At 38.9% G+C, this 20751-nt stretch overlaps 1 protein-coding gene across 1 annotated transcript in view; it reads left to right on the top strand.

Annotated features, from left to right (window-relative positions):
- Positions 1 to 20751, top strand: part of SLC9A9 (solute carrier family 9 member A9) — a 192820-nt gene that overhangs the window by 56338 nt on the left and 115731 nt on the right. Inside the window, exons 7-8 of the mRNA XM_009565945.2 lie at positions 17703 to 17841; positions 18287 to 18392. Coding sequence (XP_009564240.2) covers positions 17703 to 17841; positions 18287 to 18392 — 245 coding nt within the window. The remainder of the gene's footprint in view (positions 1 to 17702; positions 17842 to 18286; positions 18393 to 20751) is intronic.

The raw sequence follows: 20751 nt of genomic DNA, 5'->3' as shown, positions 1-20751 counted from the left end.
GCAAAAAAATATGACTGGTTCAGTATTGAGCCATCACATATGAATAAAGAATGTTTCTGTATTGCCCTTGAATTTTTAGCCATGTCTTTAGCCACATACTCATGCAATTTCTTGGTGTCTTTTACCACCATATTTCAGCCACTGGAGTGAAAAAGAAATTCATTTAAGTTCTATCTATTTTCAACATATAACTGAGTGCAGACAAGATGTTATTCATACATCCTTGGCATACCAGTACAGAAGTAATAGTGTAAAAAAAATCATCCATAAGTCCTTATGCACCTACAATTAGTAGCTCTAGTGCACCTACACGTACAACTGTTCAGCCTAGTACTTCCCTCTAAAAAGCTTATCAGCCTGATTCCTTGCAAGTATTGCACAAAATGTACAGAGAAAGAAGTTTCTAGCCAAGGAAAACCAGAGGGAAATATAAGCACCTGTGCCAGCTGACAGATGACAAAAAGGAGAAAATTATTATTAACACATGCAACATTTTCATGCTTAAAGAAAATAGGTGGCACATAGATTTCCAATGGTGGGAAGAGATGGTGAGGTGGGGATGAAGGAGAAAGGAACTGAACTGGTGAAAGTAACAAATGGAGATTGTGAAGGCACAACTAGGATAAAGAAGCAAGAGGAAAGCCCAGACATGGTGAGAAACCAAGATATGGCATAACATATAAGTGCAGATCATGACAGTGATACAGAAACCTATATGACTCTTTAGAGGAAAGAAAAACTTGTTTACTCATGGGGAAGCAGAATGAAAACTGATTATTTTTCTCTGTTGCAATTTTTGCAGTTTTATATTTTTTTGTTAGGAATGTCTATGTTTGAAATTCTGAAGTAGTACATCAAAATGTGCTCCTGAACATAAAGAAACTGAAAAGTATAGGAATTAGGGTAGCCAGGTCTAAAGAGTGCTATGCTCCAATCAGGTAATGAATCTGAATGCAGAAAAGGAAAAAGATTCTGGCAGAAACACTGGGAGTTGTCCCAAGACTGTCTCTGTGGCTGTCTTTATATAAGTTAATTTGACAGAACTAGAGGAACTGAGGCTTCTATGAGCCCACTTTGAGCAGTGGCAGGCTTAGATGGGTGGTTGCCTTTACAAAACCTGACCTAGAACTCACAGATCAATGCAAGACCAGCACTGGACCACAACAGGCATAGGAAGAGGCATGGAACTGACTTGCATAACCTTGAATCCTTGACAGAGATTTAGGAATTTCAACACCTACGAGCTATGGTTCTGGACAATTGACTAACTGGATCTCTAGAGTCAGACATAGCCTCATTCCCGATAAATACTATTTGTAATTTTATTCCCACAAAGATTTCTGAGGAGTGATGACTCTAATGCTTTGGAGGAGAACAAAATAGAAATACTTGAAAAGCTGAAAGAATCCAAAATGCTCGATTCAAGCTCAGACCAAAAATTTCACTTAGTGGTTCCTCTTAGACAAATGAATTTGACTACTATTCCCAGTATCCTTAGAAAGGTTTATGTACCCAGCAGCCATTCAACTAGGCAAGTAACAGAGTAACTTATAACTTAATACAGTAAGGAGTTAATTGAGCAACAAGTCATTGAGTGATTTTAAAAGATGGATGAGAAATCCTTTCCATCTATTATTTCTATAATAACAAAATTATAGTTGTCCATCTGCTCTTTTTACCTTTGAGGAAGGGTTTAGTCCCAGCTTATTTTGTTGATGATAATTAGAGTTTCACGTCACTGACCATCTGGAACAGGAGATGTGAGCACTGGGAAACTAACCAAACTTGCTATTAGCAGGAACTTTAAAAGAGCTTCTTTCCCAGAAAAGAGGAAATGCCACATAAAATTATGATGTCCTTGCTTAATAAAACTTCCTTTCTTTTTAATCCATGAGCTGTACTGTACAGACCAGTACTGTGCTTAAATCAGGGAAGGAAAATGCTATGGAATGTCTGTAATGTTTGTATAGCTGGAATGTCAGTATGAAAATGGAGACTTGGAACAGAACGTTTTCAGTAGGTAATCCTCATCACTTGTGGGTTTTTTGCTTTTTAATATTTCATCCCCCCTTTTCCAATATCAGCTTCCCATTAAAATTCTGCTTAGCTTCTATTTAATACATACAAAAGGTCGTTATCTAATTGGCTCCATTTTGTTTATGCAATTTATTTGAACAGGCAGCCTTCAGTTGCAGTCTGCTAAGCCAGAATAGATTTCAGTGAGTACTGTTATGGAGATTGCCCTCAGGGATGTATGAAAATGTAGCTTAGCTCAAATCAGCTGGGAATGTCTGTACTTGTCATATCCAATCAAATCAGACTAGCTGCAGGTATTTCTGTCCAGTTATACACAAACAAACTGATAACATTTAAAAATATGAAATGCAAGCTCAGAATTAAGAACACTGTTTGCAGTGCTTGCAAATCACACCTAAGAGGCAATTATTTAGCTACATTTTCCGTGCAAATGACCACATTGACATCCAAGCTTCTTCATTTCAAAGATTCCTATTGGGAACTCTTCAGAACTGAAGTACACCCTGGTACGAGTCAGCTTGTTTTTTGAGCTCTTCCAGATGTTTTTTCTTATCCAAATAACCTTTCTCTAGTGAATAAGACAGATTTTCTGAGAGCGAGATAATTACATAGAGAGTCTACTACTTACAGAGACAACTCCCTTTTAGTTTAAAATGAACGTATTGAAACTATTTCCCTTGAAGCGTTCCAAAAGAAAGCTCATTTCATCCCTCTAGATGAGATACTCTACATAAGAGTCTGTCTGGTATTTGCAGGAGATCAACATTTATTTCTAGTCTTCTTGGCAGGGAAGACAGAAGAGGAGTATGTATTGGAAAGGCAAGCGAGAGCTTGCCATTTTATTTACTGGGTACCCAGCATTACCCAGTCTTCAAATTCTGCCCAGAAATACGGTCTGAAGAGTACGGCTATCTCGAAGAGACAGAGGTTTTGTTACAACAGGATAAACCCCCATCAAAATTCTTTTATTCTTTGGATATCAGGTTGTGATTACATGAAAGAAAAAACTATTCACACTGTGAAGCTGGGACTGCGTATTTCCAGTGGCTACCCAGGAACACTAGGAAAGACTGAAGACCCTGGTGATCCCTCTGCCAATCCCTACAGAAGCTATGCACTCTTTATAGTTTCTTTTGAATCTCATCATTCCAACCTGCTCTAAGCCTGTATTTTTTTCACTAACAGCAACATCAGGTAAACTCATTCCTGTTGCAAGCCCTGATCTTCTCAGACCCGCATCATTAAGCTACTGAGTCTGTTAGAGTGAACCAGCATAACTCTACATAAAACTCTTTTGCATGTGCACGTGTTTACATATATACTTATGCTTGCATGGGGAATCATCCATAAAGCATATCAAAGTAATACAAAGATTATCAAGTACTCAGGAATTTTGTAATCCCCCAAATATATTTTCATATATTACAAAAAAGTTGAGAGGCACCTTCCATAAACATTTTAATCAAACATAATTGTCCATGCCTAAGACATTATTTCAGTGTGCATGTTTCACTTTCTGGAACTTTAATGTTTTCTGAATAGACTTTTGTTATTTGAGCAAGGAGAATAATTTATAACAGTAGCATGCAGCTGCCTTCCTTGAGTACCAGGCACAGCAGGAGGAGAGGTTGTATACCTGTACACCTCTAGTTACTGCATTTCATAGCTAGTAGTGGGACTTGGCAAATTTCTACTCTGAGAATTTATTCCAATGGTTACAGAGCTCCATTCTATCATTGTTCCTGCCTGCTTTTGGTTTGGTCTCAATTCTTCCTTCTCTCTCCTTCATCTTTTCAACAGACAAGGGTCGCTCTCTCTATCTCGCTCTACCCTTTCCCCTGAACTGAGTGACCTACTCAACCCCTTCTGCTCCAGTCGCCAGTGCTTTTGCCTCTCACCTGAGATGGAAAGAAACTATTTCCAAAGATAAGCTAGGACTATAATTTCTTGACCTGCTCTCCTTCACTCCCTAAATCCAAGAGATACCCTATATTTATTTCTGATACATGCACCTTTCTGTTAACTTCCGTATAATGTTGTGACAAACAGAGGAGATAATGAGAACCAGAGAGAGCGATGCTGCTGGTCAGTCCTAAAGGCTGGTGAAACAGCAGATGACAGAGTTTGGGGAGCAGCAATTGCAGGAAAAATATCATATTCAAGTTTTAGATTTTTAGCTGATGAAGTTTATCAAACTGCTGCTGAGATTTGTCAACTAAACGTTTCAGAAAACTTAAAAAAATTGCTCAATTTTGGCACATTTTCGTTAGAGTGAAAGATAGAAGGGAGGGAGAGAGGAAGGGAGGGAGAGAGGAAGGGAGGAAGGAAGGGAGGAAGGAAGGGAGGAAGGAAGGGAGGGAGGAAGGGAGGGAGGGAGGGAGGGAGGGAGGGAGGAAGGAAGGAAGGAAGGAAGGAAGGAAGGAAGGAAGGAAGGAAGGGAGGAAGGAAGGGAGGGAGGAAGGGAGGGAGGGAGGGAGGGAGGGAGGGAGGGAGGGAGGAAGAAAGGAAGGAAGGAAGGAAGGAAGGAAGGAAGGAAGGAAGGAAGGAAGGAAGGAAGGAAGGAAGGAAGGAAGGAAGGAAGGAAGGAAGGAAGGAAGGAAGGAAGGAAGGAAGGAAGGACAAATGCAACATAGAAATTGTAGTCCTACTGGTGTCATTTTGGCACAGTTGCAAACCATGAACTCATACCTCCTCCCCCCCCCCCAATAACATTAGAGCATCACCTGGCACACTGCAGGTTTGAGCTAGACTGAAAGAGAGGGAAGAACACAGCATTTGTGTGAGCATCCCTGAGAGGGGACAGCATGACAAAGCTTGCTCATTTCTGCTGCATTTGGGGAAATAAGACTTATGAACATTTGCAGTAAAGATCATTATATTAAAGAAAAAAATCTAGTCTTGTTATCAGTTTCCTCTTAATGTGTTTGGTACTGTGATGTTCTCTAACTAATTGCTAATTACATCTTATGAATGCAATGTGCATGTGTATGTTATTTAGATTCATCATTAAATTCCAGTACATTTCAGGGGATACCTGGTGATGTTACAGTTTGGATTTTGAAAAGGAAGTTTAAAAAAGATTCAAACTTACAACAAAATAGCATCTCAACAATACACTGAATAAACTAATAGTACAATTTTCCCACAGTATTTTCTCCATCATAAAATCTCACAAGAGTTAAATTTTTTTAAAACATGCAGCACTCATATTCATTTCGTAGTCCCATTTGTTGCATATTTATACTCACTTAAAAGAAATCAAACAGTTCTTCCTTTCTACATTGTTCTGCCGATCTCAAGCAAGCACAGTCAGAAATAATAGCGAGAGAAATGATAATAACAGCACACCTTGCAGGCTGCTGTTCTCGGCCTCCGATACACTGAAAGAGTTAGAGTAGATGAAAATATTCCTGAAGAAAATATCTCAGCCTCTAACCTCCTGGAAAATTTAACAGTGTACATCTTTTTTATTTTACAGTATTTTAATTACTACAGAGTGATGTTTGAGGTATTTCTAAATCATCATAAGATATTCACAGTTTTCCATTCAGTTTGTGGATTAGCCCAGAGCGAGGAGAGTGTTTTCATTGTGCATTGTTAGAGTGAGGTGAGTGGAAAAGTTTGTGAGGCAAGATGCCTTCTTTCTAGTAATTCTGAGAGTAATGAAGAGAGTCAGAATTCTTTTTGTTGTATTAATAGCTGTGTTTAAGCCTCATGAAACTGCCTGTCTAGGGGAAGTATCTATTTTAAAACTAAGTGATGGAAATTAGTTCATTATACTAACTGTTTATCCATAAATCAATGGAGTCTTCACAAAGCCAGAAGGAAAAATTGTCTCTTTGGCTGCCTGTAATTTCTGTGAGATCTTCCACACTGCATGGAATCTAGGCCACAGATAATAGCATCTATCTTAATTTTAAACAAAGAGAGATCTTACTTAACTCTTTTAACCTTACCTGGAGGAATAGTTCGTGACCAGCTGTCAGTTATACATCCAAAAACCTTAGCATATGTACTTACAAATAGTGCAGTCTTATCAAAGCAAGAACTCCAGTCCAATGCATTTAGTGCAAGGTTTCTGACTAGGTGATTTGTGGTATATTTAGGAAACTGGAGGGTTTTTTAGGATTTTATTATGCAGATTATTTTCAAGATTCCAATTAGCTGTTAGATTGTTCTTCAAGAGTAGCGTGTGCTTATGTAGCACTACTTAAAGCTGGCTGATATCTGACACTCCTGTAGCAGGGAAAGGGAAATAAAGGCTGTACCAAAAGTTTTGAGAAAAACATGTCTTAAGATAGAAGTCAGAAATATGGGATGTATGTGTTCTAGGATTCTCTTCTTAGTACAATCTTTAATGATAAGAATAATTTTTACCATTGTGATTGCCTTAAATTTTGCAACTGAATTCTATCCAAATCAACTTCCCTGCCTAGCTGGTGATTCCTCCTCTTCAGTCCATTTTACTATGACTGCAGCTGAGTAATCCTCCAGAGTAAAGGGTATTTGCAAGTGTCATAATCACCACTGACTTAACACTTGAGCAAAACAATTTCCCCAAGGTTCAGCAGCTGGATGGCTTTTCTGAGCAGCCCCCAGCTGCCGGAATGAAGCACTGAGGCTGTGCACAGCCAGCTACGGTTTAGAACGGCTGCAGCCAAAGTAGCCTTTTGCAGCTCCTAGGCAAGAAGAAAAGGTACACGACAGATGCAAAGCCACCTTTCAACTCACGTCCCATATTCTGTCAGAGTATGCAGTCTGTCTCTAAACACCTCTCTTGTTCATTCTGCGGGCAACTCCTTTTCAGTCAGCATTTGCTAGAGATACAACTCCAAACTCTTTCTTGTCACTTTGAAACAAGTCCAGCACTATTCTTTCAGCTTCTCAGAAATTCTCTCTTCACATAGCTTTTTCTGTAAAGTGACTTAAGTGGACAATACCTTCCCATCACAGTGCCTTTTTCCAGTAGGTTACTATCAGTACCCATGTTGGGACTTTTTGCATCAAACCTTCTTTGTAAAGTAATGCCTAGTAATTTTGATGTTCTGTATCTAACACTAAAGGCATAGCAGGGATTTTATAGAACTTCAGGCCACAGAGCAATGAGGCAGCAAGCAACAGGTGAGACTGCAATTTGAAAATTACTACCATGGTTTGAATTTTCTCTTCGTAAGCCATAAAACCCCAAATGTTAGTGTATTATCAGAAAGGTAAATGAGGAGAGCTTCAGGCCTGCCTTGCTTCTACAGGAATATTACTGCCATTCTCTATGCAAGACTGACCAGCTTTTCTAGCAAGTAAAGTGCCTTTCCCTAAGGTGAGATTTTGTTCTGTTCATTTGCTATATTTGGATCAGGAACAGAGACCTACAATTCAGAATATCCCTAAATCCCCATCCTCAGCTCCAGTATATCAGGAAGACAAAACAGGTAACATGTTTTGTTTCTGACATTATTACTGCCGACACTAGAGCATGCAATTCACATCTGGATTTATTTTAGACTTTTTCATGATAACAGCTGCATTTCTTGTCTTTGCTTGGATACATTTTTAAAAATGAAAATTGCCATGGCAACAGCTGCAACCATTTATTATAAAGCAATAGAAGTGGAACTAATATTTGTGTGAGAAGCTCTGTTATCAGGATAGTATTTCATTCAGACAATGCTAGAGTCCTTTTCCCTCAGTCTTTCCATTTTTAAAAAAGAAAATATAGAAAATATTTTCAATAACAAAATGTAGGTGGGATTGAACTGCTCAGGAGATTAAAAAGATTTTCTTCTTTAGATTACTGGCTCATCTCAAATCCAGATTAGCAAGAGGCAAAAATTATCATCTGTTTGGCAAGCACACAAAAAAAGTCGATAGGGGCACAGAGATTTGAAAATCTCATTCTCCTACCAGCTATGTTCTCAACTGAAGCACAGAGACAGCAAACTGAGTACACACGGTGTGCCTACATGGGAAGAAAAAAGGATGTGACCTATCCTCAAAAAGTGCTAATGTCTAATGGAAAGGAGAAATTCATAGGCTATCACAAAACAATTCCAAACAAACTATGCCTGAAGAGGTTGCTTCATATCACTTGCAACATACTATGTTGTGTGAGATAATAGTCTACAGTTTTCCCTATTAAAATGTGGCTAAGAGGGAAGTTTTGCACAGACCTGGAGGTCATGTTGTTCTAAGTCAGGATTGAGGGTGGGTCGCCCAGTGCGCGGTCCATGCTAGAAATCATGAGGGCAGCGACTGCCTGCATCCTCTATGGCAGCAGGCTTAGCTCTGTCTGGGAAGCAATATTTTAAACACAAACAGTAGCTTACAAATCTCTTAACAGGCAAAGAATACCCATACTTCGTTGATGACTTACTAAACTCTAAGTTTGTTCTGAATAAAGATTAGCATTTGCTCCAGCTACTTTTGTGTCATGGACAATTTATTGCAGGCAGGTAACGTAGAGGAAAAATAGAATAAATCCCCAAACTACTTCTGTTGTGCCTGAGAAAAATTTATGAAACCTCATGGATCAGATATTGTATTTCTAATAGTCTGAGATCTGGAACAAATCAAAACAAATAGTTTCCTTTCTGTTTCTCCTGCTCCCTCACTTAATGCTTTGGATTCTTTTTATCACCAGTAACACACCCAATTCTGTCCTTCCTCTTCCACATTCACAGGTGAGCTTTACATCTGCTGTTATACTTAAAACAGAGCAGTTACAGGGAACAGTTGGGGCTTGGCAGACCAGGGGAAGAATAAGGTTCTTTCCTATCTTGCTGACAAAGAGGAGAGAAGCAGTGAAAGAACAGGCTGTTTGTTTTCCTCAAGATGAGGAGAACTGGGCACTTAAGAGCTTCTTCATGGCAGTGTCTGGAAGCATTGAGCTGTTTATTAACAGGTCTGTGAATTTGGAGTGCTGCCTGTGAAGAAAAATTAGACACGCTACCCTTGAACATATGAGTTTCGGGATCTTCATAAGCAGAGGCCACAGAAAAGAAAGCTCTTTGAATATTAAATAAGCACCTGCTATATATGTTCTTTCATCGATCAGCTAAGCAATCTGACATTGCTCCTCCACCCCTTCATTCAGACTTATTCAAGGGGATTTCAGAGAAGATTATAGAGTCCTGTGGTACTGTTTAACCATCAAACTCTCAGGGAGAAGTTGATTTAAACCCCAGAGGAGGGTGATGTGAGTAGGACTAAGCGTTCGTGAAGCATGAGGACTCACTATTATTACAAACGGAAGGCTGCTGTTCATCCCTTGGCATTTCACACTGCAGGCAGGTGCAGTGAGCTCTGCTACAACATTATGACGATGAGTCAAACCCTAAATGAAAGGAATACTGCCTGATATAAAAAATACATAATTTTCTGTTATTCCAGTCCTAAACTTCTCCTGAGCAAAATCATGGGCTGTCTGATTTTAAGAAAATTACAAAGCAGTAAAAGTTCTGTGCACACTGTTTCTGCTTAATCTCTACTGGTTGCTCAAAAAGGCAGAAGATTTTTCATGGCTAACCAAGCTCCTTGAAATGTTCCTTAAAGTGTTTGGGTCATATTCTATTTTTTTTTTTGACACCAATATAAATCTGGAACGACTGTGTTGAATCAGTGGAATTGCTTCAGATGCTCATTGTTGTAACTGTAGTTTGAGGCAGTTTCTCATCTAAGGCATTCAAGCAGAATGACAGTAAATCATAGTCATTTCGTGGTAATCTGCTGCAGCGTTCTAATGTGTAGCGCTCAGCACAGGCAACCATCAGGCTACATCATTTTATCAACAGGGAGCAGAATTCAACTGGCATGGGTAAATGTCACATTTACTAGTAAGAGTATAGTCCCTATAAAAGATGAGGGTAGTTGAAAGGTTTCATTGTCTCATCCTGGAGTTACCCCAACAATGTCAGTACAAGGCGACGGGGGCGGTGGGGGGAGGGGAGTTGTGGAATGTGGTAATTAAGACCACTGATCCTTCCAGTAATCACCTCCTATGGACACGTCAGTCAGCATCTTGTTAGTGTGGTCTGACATTCTATTCTTTGCACTCTGTGTGTATAAATTAAGTCCCATAGTATCACATTTTGCAACTTTTGTACAAATAAACCAGAGCTGTGGATGGAACTAAGCCTTCAAGAGCACATTAAACTCTTTTCTCTTTGCTTAAAGAACACTTTTTTTTCAGGGTCTCCTCACCCTAGGCTAATGGTAAGAACTGTCACATAAATGGAAGGTTGTGCAATTGTTTCTGATAAATATTTTTCAACTCTGCTCCGAGTCACTTTGGAGGCTAGTGGCTCACAAGCAAGAAACTGAAGGGAAATGCAAAGGTAAAGAATGATATCACAAAGAATGCTAATGTAAAGGTGATAGAAGATAAAGATCTAGCAGCATATGAAGAAAGTAAGGACAGTTGGACCCTGGTAACAGCGTAAAAGGGAATGCAGCACATGCCATCACAGATGACCCACTATCAGCCATCTGTTTTCTGCTGATGTGCTTTGTTCCTCTCAAAGATATGGGACAGGCGTTTCAGAAAAGAGACGTCACTGGAAATTTACTGATATTTTCAAATAAATTTATGAAAATTTAGAAGCAAAAACAGTCTTTTAAAGTCTCAGGTAAATGTTAACGTATTTTACAATAAAAGCCTTAGTTTTCTTTTACAAAGAATTCTAAGTCCATGTTGCTGTTCATTGGGATTTCTTTCTGGCAATGAAAATAGGGTAGTATTTACCTTGAACAAGGTAATGGAAAGTTAAGATACTTAGAATCATACAATCATAGAATAGTTAGGGTTGGAAGGGACCTTAAAGACCATCTTGTTCCAACCCCCCTGCCATGGGCAGGGACATCCCACTAAAAGCCCTATGCAAGATTAGGTATGACTTTAGACTTGAAATTGTTCAGCCTGCAGGCCCAGTAGGTCATTACTCATTGTCAAAAGTGTCATCTTGCATCTCCTTTCTGCATGTCTATAGTGACTACAGGCCTGTAGTGACTGAGTTCTGATCAGGATCAGAGGGACAAGATGCTCCCTCTGTCAGGAAGGGCTTGCAGAGATTTTTCTTAGGCACCAGGATATTGGGTTCAATCCCATTAAGGTAAGTGAGCGACCAGGGCCATTTAAGGCAAAGGTGGTAGAATTTTCAGGGCAAGAATGGGATGACAATGATAAAGAGATGGTTTCTAAGGCTCCCTAAAGAGGTAGAGCAGGCTTCCGAAAGGTAATGAGTAGGGAGGCAGAGGGGTAGGAAGGAGAATGACAGATTTTCTGCCATCGCTGATGTGTGAGGGAAAAGGAGAACTAAGATCTGCATTAGGGAAAGACTGCGTCTCACAACACAGACTACCCAGTACTTTCTCTGGGTGCACTGCAAGCTGCTGCCACGTGTCAGCTCAGGCCTGAACACAGACGAAAACTGAAGTAGTTACCAGTAGTTACCAGTGTAGAAAATATTTATCATTAGCTGCCAAAAATGACACCCGATGAGCTAAGCTGATTTCTGACTACCCAAGTTAAGGGACAGAGTCACTCAAATTCTACAGCTGCTTTGTAATACAAGTGAAAAACTTAGTAAGTGACGCAGTTACATCAGGTCTGAGGATGTTTTGTGTCACCTAAAAAGAAGCCTGAATTTATCATTAGAACTAGGCTATGATATTTTATGTTAAGTGAAAAATCTAGCAGAGACCCTGGATTCCTTTTTTATTTTCGTGCGGACGTTGCTTTGCCTCATCAATCAGAAAACTTATATTTTCCACAAAGTCTGTGACAGCTTTACTTTTCCAGCAATGCTGGTGCTTTGCCATCTGCCATCAGCTATCTGATAACAAATCCATTCTGAGAAAGGTTAGAAAGGTTACAAAGGCATGTAGTGATAGGATGAGGGGGAATGGCTATAACTCGGAGAGGGGAAGATTTAGATTAGACATTAGGAAGAAATTCTTCACAATGATGGTGTTGAGGAACTGTAACAGGTTGCCCAGGGAGGCTGTGGCTGCTCCATCCCTGGAGCTGTTCAAGGTCATGTTGCATGGGGCCTTGGGCAGCCTGGTCCAGTGGGAGGTGTCCCACAGCAGGGGGGTTGGAACTGGATAGACTTTGAGGTCCCTTCCAACCCAAACCAGTCTATGATTCTATGAAAGGTTTCTGTAAATGAGTAAGTCCTGTGTACAAGTGTAAATTTGGTTTAAAGTAATCAAAATTAAATGTCCTAGCAGAGTTCATGAAGTCTGGGAAAATCTGGGAAGGAACAAAGGTTAGTACAGAAAAGAAAGGAAGCAAATATGCCACACTCAGGAGAACAAAGTTTTTGCTATTCATAAAAAGGTAGGTTTGGACGCAAGCCACTCGGCCACCAGGAATTCTTTTTCTCTGCAGTTCTTATACATATATAAATAGAAAGCATAATATGGGTATTTCTGTGAAATCCATGTTTCTGGAGCCTTAACTCTCTAAACATTTGCAAATATTGTCAGGAATAAATTCCAGGGAGACAGATTTCTTTATACAGGAGGATGTACAGCATACTCATCTATGTTCTTTTAATGCACCTTCTGTGCATTTGCATTGCTTACTGATCAGTGTTTTCAAACACGTCTGAAAAATACAGTGAACTTGTTTGTTGTTGGAAACTTTGACTAGAGGATCTCTCTGTATTTATCTCACAATACTGTTATAACTGGCTGCTTTTGCTAGTCCTAAAGCCTTCCTCTGCTGACGTGTCTCTTTGCTCTCCCTTAGTTGCCCACTCCACTTTCTCTACTATGTGATTTTGTTGGCTTAGCATACTCACATCCAAATCTTATCTCATGTCTTTTCATTTTTATAGCTCGTCTACTTATTATTACTGTGTGAGGAGCTGTTTTATGAGAAAGCCTGGAAGGCTTTACTAACCGAAAACTTGCCAATAGAAGGATTAGGTCTCTGGTGCTAGGCACGCACTTTCACATCAAAGTTCTAGTTCAAAGACTTACATTATGGGAAAATTACAGTTCTGTCTTTTCGGATTTATTCCAACACTTCTAGGAAAACTATATACTTAAAAAGTTGTGTGAAAACAGGAATTGTTCAGTTCAGTCCAGTTCTCTGAGAGCTCCAAGTTTTCTAATGCAGTATAGCAGCCTACCTTGTTCTGTGCAAGTATAATGTCAGGAAAAAATAGCCTTCTTTCCCTCTTGAAAACAACCTTGAACTCTATAATAATTTTCTTTTCCTGGCCTGTTTTTTTTTTTTTTTTTTTTTTAATTAGCAGCTGGTGAAATCATTGTGTAGTTCTATATTTATTTATCACCTGAGGGAGAACCCACTTCATTCAATTAAGGTATTTTAAAGACTATCTGACCTTCCTGATGTTTCAAATATGATTTTTTTTATGGTTCCTGATTTTCCTCTGTACCATGTAGTGTGGCACATGATAGTGCAGCAAAGAAGAGGGGGACTATTGGGAAAGAAGTAGCCCTTTGACTTAGCAAATTGAAAGAATTCTTCTTCTCCAAAGATAATACACTGTTTACTCTTATATTGGTTGAATAGGCAGAAGGATGAAAAAAGGAGTAAAACAGTTTGTTTACTGGTTATTTCTAACCATTGATTCCACATGATACACTTAGAAATTTTCTGCTGTTTGCATCCATTTTTCTCCTGATGCTTGAGTGTATTTTTGCCAGCTTATTGCCTTTTTCTAAAATTCGCCCATGTTGCATCTCTTGGGCTTATATCAACACCAACGATCTTTGTGCTGTTCCTACTTACAACTGATTAAGATCTCTATATCTGATGCTGCCACACTAGCCCCAGGCACCCAGCCCTTGACAGGAACAAAAGGTAGGATACAAGATTTCAACTCTCCTACTGATTTTTCCTTAAAACACTTCCATGACTTACTGAAAAGTCTTTGCTCTAATCCTAAACGCTTTGAGTTTTTTCAAAAGAAATATGCATTGTGTTACATTCACTGTAAACTGGGAAAACTTACAGGAATAAAAGGATCTTATCAATAAATGAGATTTTCCTTGAAAATAACTGAAGATGTAAAAAGCAATCAATTAAGATGTAACTGGAAACTTGACTGTACTCTTTCTGTTGCAGCAGCACCTCTGCTTATTATGCAGACCTTTAGTATCACACCCCCACCTAAGTACATAGAACAAAACATCTTTTGCATGCGGAGCTTTCACTCCAAAATGATCTTAACAGATGACAGGGCGGAAGAAGCAGAATGATCAGTGTGGTTTGACTAGCACAAACTGTTAATCCTTCTTTCTGTTTCAAGCCAAAGCTACCATCCTAACTTGCTATTTATTGTATAACTAAATATTGCCTGTATTTCCTTTTTGAAAGCTTTAAAAGCACTTAACCCTGCCCACTGTTGTTTGATCAAGAAGAAATGGAAAGAAAAAAGGGATCCATTAAATAGTTTGCTGATATAGGAATCCTTGTAAGAATCAGTAATGGAGCAGATTATCAATCTTTACTTCAACCTGAAGGAGAGACAGAGATTACTAAACATACAGAGAGATAGATAGCAGGGATGGGGGGGGGGGGGAGAGTGTGTGTGTTTGTGAGTTAAGTCTATAAAGCAGTCAGTGAGGACCCAACAAGAAAACTTTTATTCCTATCCTCCACTCTAACTCATTACGGGTGGTAGATAAAGCATGGCTTCATCATTAGTTCTGTTCGTTTATCAGTCTCTGAAAACAGTTTTCTACTGCATTTAGTTTCAAGATTTGCTTAATCCACCTCTGATACAGATTTACAGAAATAAACCCGTTTTTTGTTATACTAGTTCAACAGTTAGAAACCCTCTAATATTTAAACCTAAGCGCAGTTTCAACTTCAGTGTCAAACTCACACACATTGCTTGTTAATGAACTGCAATCAACCCCTTTTGTGCCAGGCACAAAGAGCAGATAGCAGAAATGAGAAGTCATGCCAGCGTGTATCTTGAATTGCTCTCTGAGGAAAAGAAAGAAGAGTAGAAGCACTGTACGTTTAATTATGGTTCTCTCTAGTGTTAGACTTTGCAATTTTGCTTTTAGGTCAAATAATTGGCTTGGCAGGAAGTACTGGGATAAACAGGATAAAAATGTCTTCTGTTGAAATATGGCTTACACAGAGAAATTATCAAGTAAATTATTATGCATTTTAGATGTTTGAAAGGGTTAAGTTAGTGTTAAACAAGAAACACATTCAGAAAAAGAAATAATAGCTCTAATACAGAATAATGCAAAATTAAAAATACAACTAAATACTCTTTGAGCTATAGGGAAACCCGAGTTCTCGAAAAATTTAGACCAGAAAGTACAGTTCGCATAATGAGCACATGTTGTGTTATAGTGCTTTTAGAAAGTCGTGGGGTTTGGGGGGCATAGGGAGCAGAAAAATTTCCCAGTGAGAATGAGTCACTCTGTATTTGTTCCTGAAATAACTACGTTAAGAATAGGATACTTTCTCTTAGCTTTCTCCATTCCTGAAAGCTGTTGGTAAATTGGAGGGCAAACTGGAAATCGAACTGGTCTTAATAAAGTCAGCTTTTCTTGCTTTGAGATTAACATACTTAATAAAATGTCAATGAAGAGCTATAGCTTAAATTTGACTACTAAATTTTCACTCCATCTCAAGATTTTTTGTTTTACATTTCATTACTACGCATCCCTCCCATGGGCAGAGCCCATCAAAATAATAGAATAACTTTCCTTGATTTTAGGGTGTAGTTGGGCTGACATCTCTGAATTCACCACTCGATGCTTGTGGCAGCACCAGAGGCACAAATGATCAATCCCTCATGGATAGGTCACTAAACAATCAGAACAGCAGCTGCCGTCCCCTGTGTACTTATTTTGGGGGCAAATACCAGAGAACCAAGTGGCTGCTTTGTTGCCAAGACATGTCTAGAAGTTTTAGATCTAACAGTCCCGGTTACACCACCAAATAGCTTCAGCTCTAAGTAACGAACCAAAGCCCTCTCTAAGCATCCAAAACACGCTTAGTAAATTAGACTGTAATCATACATTATCACAGCTGATAGGATTTCCTTTGATAGAGTCAGTTTAAAGAATCTACCTACGGCTTAATATAGTTCATTATTTCTCACAGGATCTAAAACAATAAATTTTAGGTAGGCCAGAGATGACAAACATTTTAAGAATTATCTAAAGGCAACTAAAGCAAAGAATTAGAACTTGACCCCTGGTCTAAGAGAGTCACAGTTGGAAGAGGACTGAAGATTTTATTGACGTGTTGCTGGTTAGCATTTCCTCTGGGAAGAATATTTTGCATACTTACATTAATAGCACTTTCTGCTACAAATCACCTCACTGGTTTTGTGGTGGTGCTAATCGGCATAACTGGATATATGAGATTTTGGTGCCTAGCAATTTCTGTTGTAGTGGATAAGTATTCATCACTCGTATTTAGTGGTGCTCCACCATATGCCCTTAGAACCCTTGTGTCTTTTTGCAGACTGAAAGCAGGAGATCTGTTTTCACATGTCTTCATGTTATTTGGCTATTCCTACATGAATGGAACTGTTTAGGAAATCCTCCATACAGAGCTTCATCTCTAAGCCTCATCTCCAGATCAAAGACATCAGACTGCAGGGGTCATGTTCTTAATATGCAAGAGCTGAAAGTATCTAAAACATTCTAAAATTCTAAATTTTTAATGCTTAAAAAAACCCAGTAGTTTTCCAGCAATCCAAAATGCTTTCTGGAATCCAATGCCAAGCTCAGTACATTTTCTTTGACAATGAACATAAAAGACCTACAGTAGTGAAAGCAACAGAATCACAAAGATCTAAAACTTTGCTCGATGACTTTGGGAGGCTTAGAGTTATTTTTATCTGTTAAATTCAATGTTTCAACAAGAAAACAGGCATGCATACTTGGTGTTAATAGCGTTCTGGGGAGCAACGGGCTAGTGGCAAATGGCAACTCAAACTCAAAAATGCTTCAGTGTGTGGCCTGCCCTTTGGTGGCATCATTTTGCATTCAAAAATACTCCTGATGGCTGCACTCATGGGTGAGATACAGATGACCTTTGACAACTGCAGCAGGTTCTTTCTGTGGAGCAACATTCATTCAGCCCACAAGGTTTCCCGTAGTTGAGCTCTTGATACATTTTCAGCCCTATTTATGAAGGGTAACAACAAGAGGGAAACTACTAGGTAGTTTATGACAAGATTGCTGCCGCAGATGTGATACCAGCAGTGATTTGTGTCACCCATTTGAGCCTCAGCCATAAAGCTGCACTTTTTATCAAGAATATTTGTGAATATATAATGCTCTGAAGACACATGGCCAATAAATAATTCAAAGTTATCTATCTTCCCTGCAGTTTTCTTATACACCTACCACCTTTTAATGTTTAGTTGGCCTGGAAACAATATTCTTTATGGTGCTCCTAGTATAAAAATGTTTACTGACTGGCAGACAACTATTGATTTCCTATGTGATACCTTGAAAATACAACATTTCTCCCCCCTGCCCTCCCCCATCCCTATCTGCTTTGCTCTCCCATCTGCTGTCAGCCCAGAGAAGCCTTGTTTTGCATTTCAAGTTCCTAAAAATGGTCATTTATTGATTGCAATATCATAAAATTGTTATTTAATTCATTATTCCATTTTCTCTCCCTCTCCTCCATCCCTTTGTTGTCTTTTCAGCTCTATATCTATTTACAGTCCTAAGGAGAATCCTAATACATTTGATGCTGCTGCTTTCTTCCAATCAGTTGGAAATTTCCTGGGCATCTTTGCTGGATCATTTGCCATGGGATCCTCTTATGCTGTTGTCACAGCTTTAATATCCTTTACAGTTTGTTTTCAATGAGAAACCCTATATATATTGGAAAAAATATGCGACATTGTAAATAATTACATTTTTAGGAATGTGTTTTGTAGTATTTTGAGGTTAAAACATTAATTTATGAACTACAGCAACTTATTTATGAACTACAGACTAGCAGCAATTATACAAAAATACAAGGCAAACACTAGACTACAAAACAATTCAGTCAGTTTACCTAACTAGAAATAAAATGCATATCTATTGCCCTACATTTTTCTTCTGCTTTACAGCGCTTCAGGTAAAATACAGGCATAGAAAGAGCAGTGATTTTCATCTGGATTTGATTTGTATAGATAAGCATGGTGGGAAGGTTTTCTTTCTTTCATCCTTTACCAGGTTGGGGGCAATTCTAGCTCACAAAACAGCTAGATTTTTATTTTTCCTTAATATCTTTTAGCACTTGACAAAATTTACAAAACTGTGTGAGTTCCCTATGTTGGAGACAGGTCTGTTTTTCCTCCTATCCTGGAGTGCCTTCTTATCAGCAGAAGCTGCCGGTCTTACAGGTAAGTGTTTCATTTTATTGAATAAAAGCAATTTTAATTATATGCTTCCAATGTGGAAAATTCACATGCATATTTGGGGCATGAGATCACATATAAAGCTTCTAAAAGCCAGTTGCTATGTTGGGAATGGTTTCATCTTGAAGAATAAATCTGTAGAGATTGAATAGTTCTTCCAGACAAAGGCTTATTAGATCAGGCTGAAGTCCTCAGTCTTTCTTCCCCACCTCCTTCACACCATACCAGCCCTATGAGTCCCCCTGTTAATCCCACCATTTTCTGCCCAGCGAGAGGACCAAAGAGGACGGTAAGTGTGAGGAAGCAAATACGCAGTGCTGTGTAACTGTCAGAGTCTGTGTGCTCCTCTGCGTGCTCTCTGCTATATCTGCATGGATATAGTTTGTCTCGACAGCAACCTATCGTACAGTGTGATGTCAAAGAACAAAGTTTGTAAGAGCTTGATCGTTTACATGTTCTTGATGCTGTAATCCAGTGCTCTAATTAATGTCAGGGAAAGTCAGAGGAAGAAACCTCTTAATAGGGTGTTAACACAGCCCATACAGCTTTGTATGCAAAGTTGTCCACAATTATGTTTCTGCTGACTTCTATGAAGCCCACATGTTACTTTTTCAGTATTAGCCACACAATGAAACTTTCTGAATGGGTATATAACATCCATACATTCTGGCATCTTTGCCTTATTAAATATACAAATTTGCACCCTGCTTACTGCCAGAATCTTCAGGCCAGTGAATAAAAAGAGGAGCACCTGAACTGAACAAAAAGGCAGTATTCCATCACAAGGCAAAAATCAGATACCAGCTGGAATAAAAGTCCATTTTTTGTCTTTATGCTTAATGGCTCTTTAAAATGTGACATGGTTACTACATAAAAATGGAAGTAAAGAAGTATGATTGTTAATCACCTGCCTCCTACTGGAGGCAATGATTAGGAAGTTAGGAAATCCAATGACTTCCAAGGAAACACTGTTTTAAGATACATTCCCAGCTAAGAACAAGGATGCTGTTTCAGCAAATGCACAATTGATAAGTTATACCCAAAAAGTGGATTTCTAAGAGAAACACTAACACCTTTCAGAGCCTCAGGCACAGCACCAAAGGTAATTCCCATTTTCTGAGCATTGGAATAGACTGTAGGTCTGAACAGAAAATGATTGGCCTATATCTTTTTCCCGTACGGCAAATGTAATGGCAGGCAGTACAGTCCCTCCTGGTAGTCACTCTGATGAGTGCTTCATTTAGCCCTTCTTTTGCAATATATCAAATATCTGAAATAAAAGACAGTTCCTGAACCCCAACAATGATTTTTATAATAACCACGGTGAAGAGTTTTAAATGGAGAGAGGGAGAGTCAGAGAAAGAGAGTGGAACAACAGTAAATTTCTGGTTGAAGAGGAGAAATAGGAAACCTGGGAAACTGAGCTGTTTCTTATAAGCAAAGGTATTGATATAGGCATATAAAAGAGAATTGCTCTGCCAACACAAACTCTAAGGAAAACATACCAAGCCCTTTTAGGTCTGTCACTAGTCTTCTCTTCATGGGTGTATTCCGAGTTGCAGGTAGAAATTATTTAATTACACTGATATGAGGAGGCAAGATTTAATCTTGAATTACCTCCAATTCCTCTCCTTTCCTAATATGATTTTAAACTCCCAGTCCAGCAGGAGAATTATTGCATTGCTTAAGAAATTTTCTGCTGACTTGGGTTCTGTTAGGGGTACAAGATTTCTGAGGTGGCTCCAATTTCCTACACACGTGCTAAGAAATCTGTGTAAAATGCAGTTCTGGCAATACAGTCTCCTACACTTGAGGGTGATGCATGAAGCATGTTAAGGTGATGCGGAAGGTGTGGAGAGCCTTGGGAAAGCCAGTCATCCTTCAGAATACACACAGCTCTTGAGCCATACGCTACCATTTCCAGTCTTTTCCAGCTTACTTGCTTTGCCCTTTGTCTTACCTGATGCGTACAGCATCTAGTTTAATACAGTCAAGTGTGTCTATCCCCAAAAGGGATCATAAGAATTAAGAGAGCATTGTAACCACATAATGACCCTGCTGGACCACTCCATTCAATGAACTACATTCCTAGTTGGAAGTCTTTGACTTCAATAGTCTTGCTTCAGAAATTAACTTGATCCATTTTACATTTATGACTATATTCGTCTTCATTTTCCTTGGATATTGTCTTTTGTCTGCTCATGCCTTCTAAATGAACTTCAAAGGATTAACAAAGACATCATTATTTCCCTGTAGCTATTAAATAATATAATTGCAAAATAATTTTGTACTTATAATGCTTCCCACACTAGTTCTTCAATAACCATGAGCCTTTTGATATCTA

This window comes from Cuculus canorus, chromosome 9 (genome assembly GCF_017976375.1).
Source record: "Cuculus canorus isolate bCucCan1 chromosome 9, bCucCan1.pri, whole genome shotgun sequence".
Taxonomy (NCBI): domain Eukaryota; kingdom Metazoa; phylum Chordata; class Aves; order Cuculiformes; family Cuculidae; genus Cuculus; species Cuculus canorus.
This window is presented reverse-complemented; position numbering and strand designations above follow the sequence as displayed.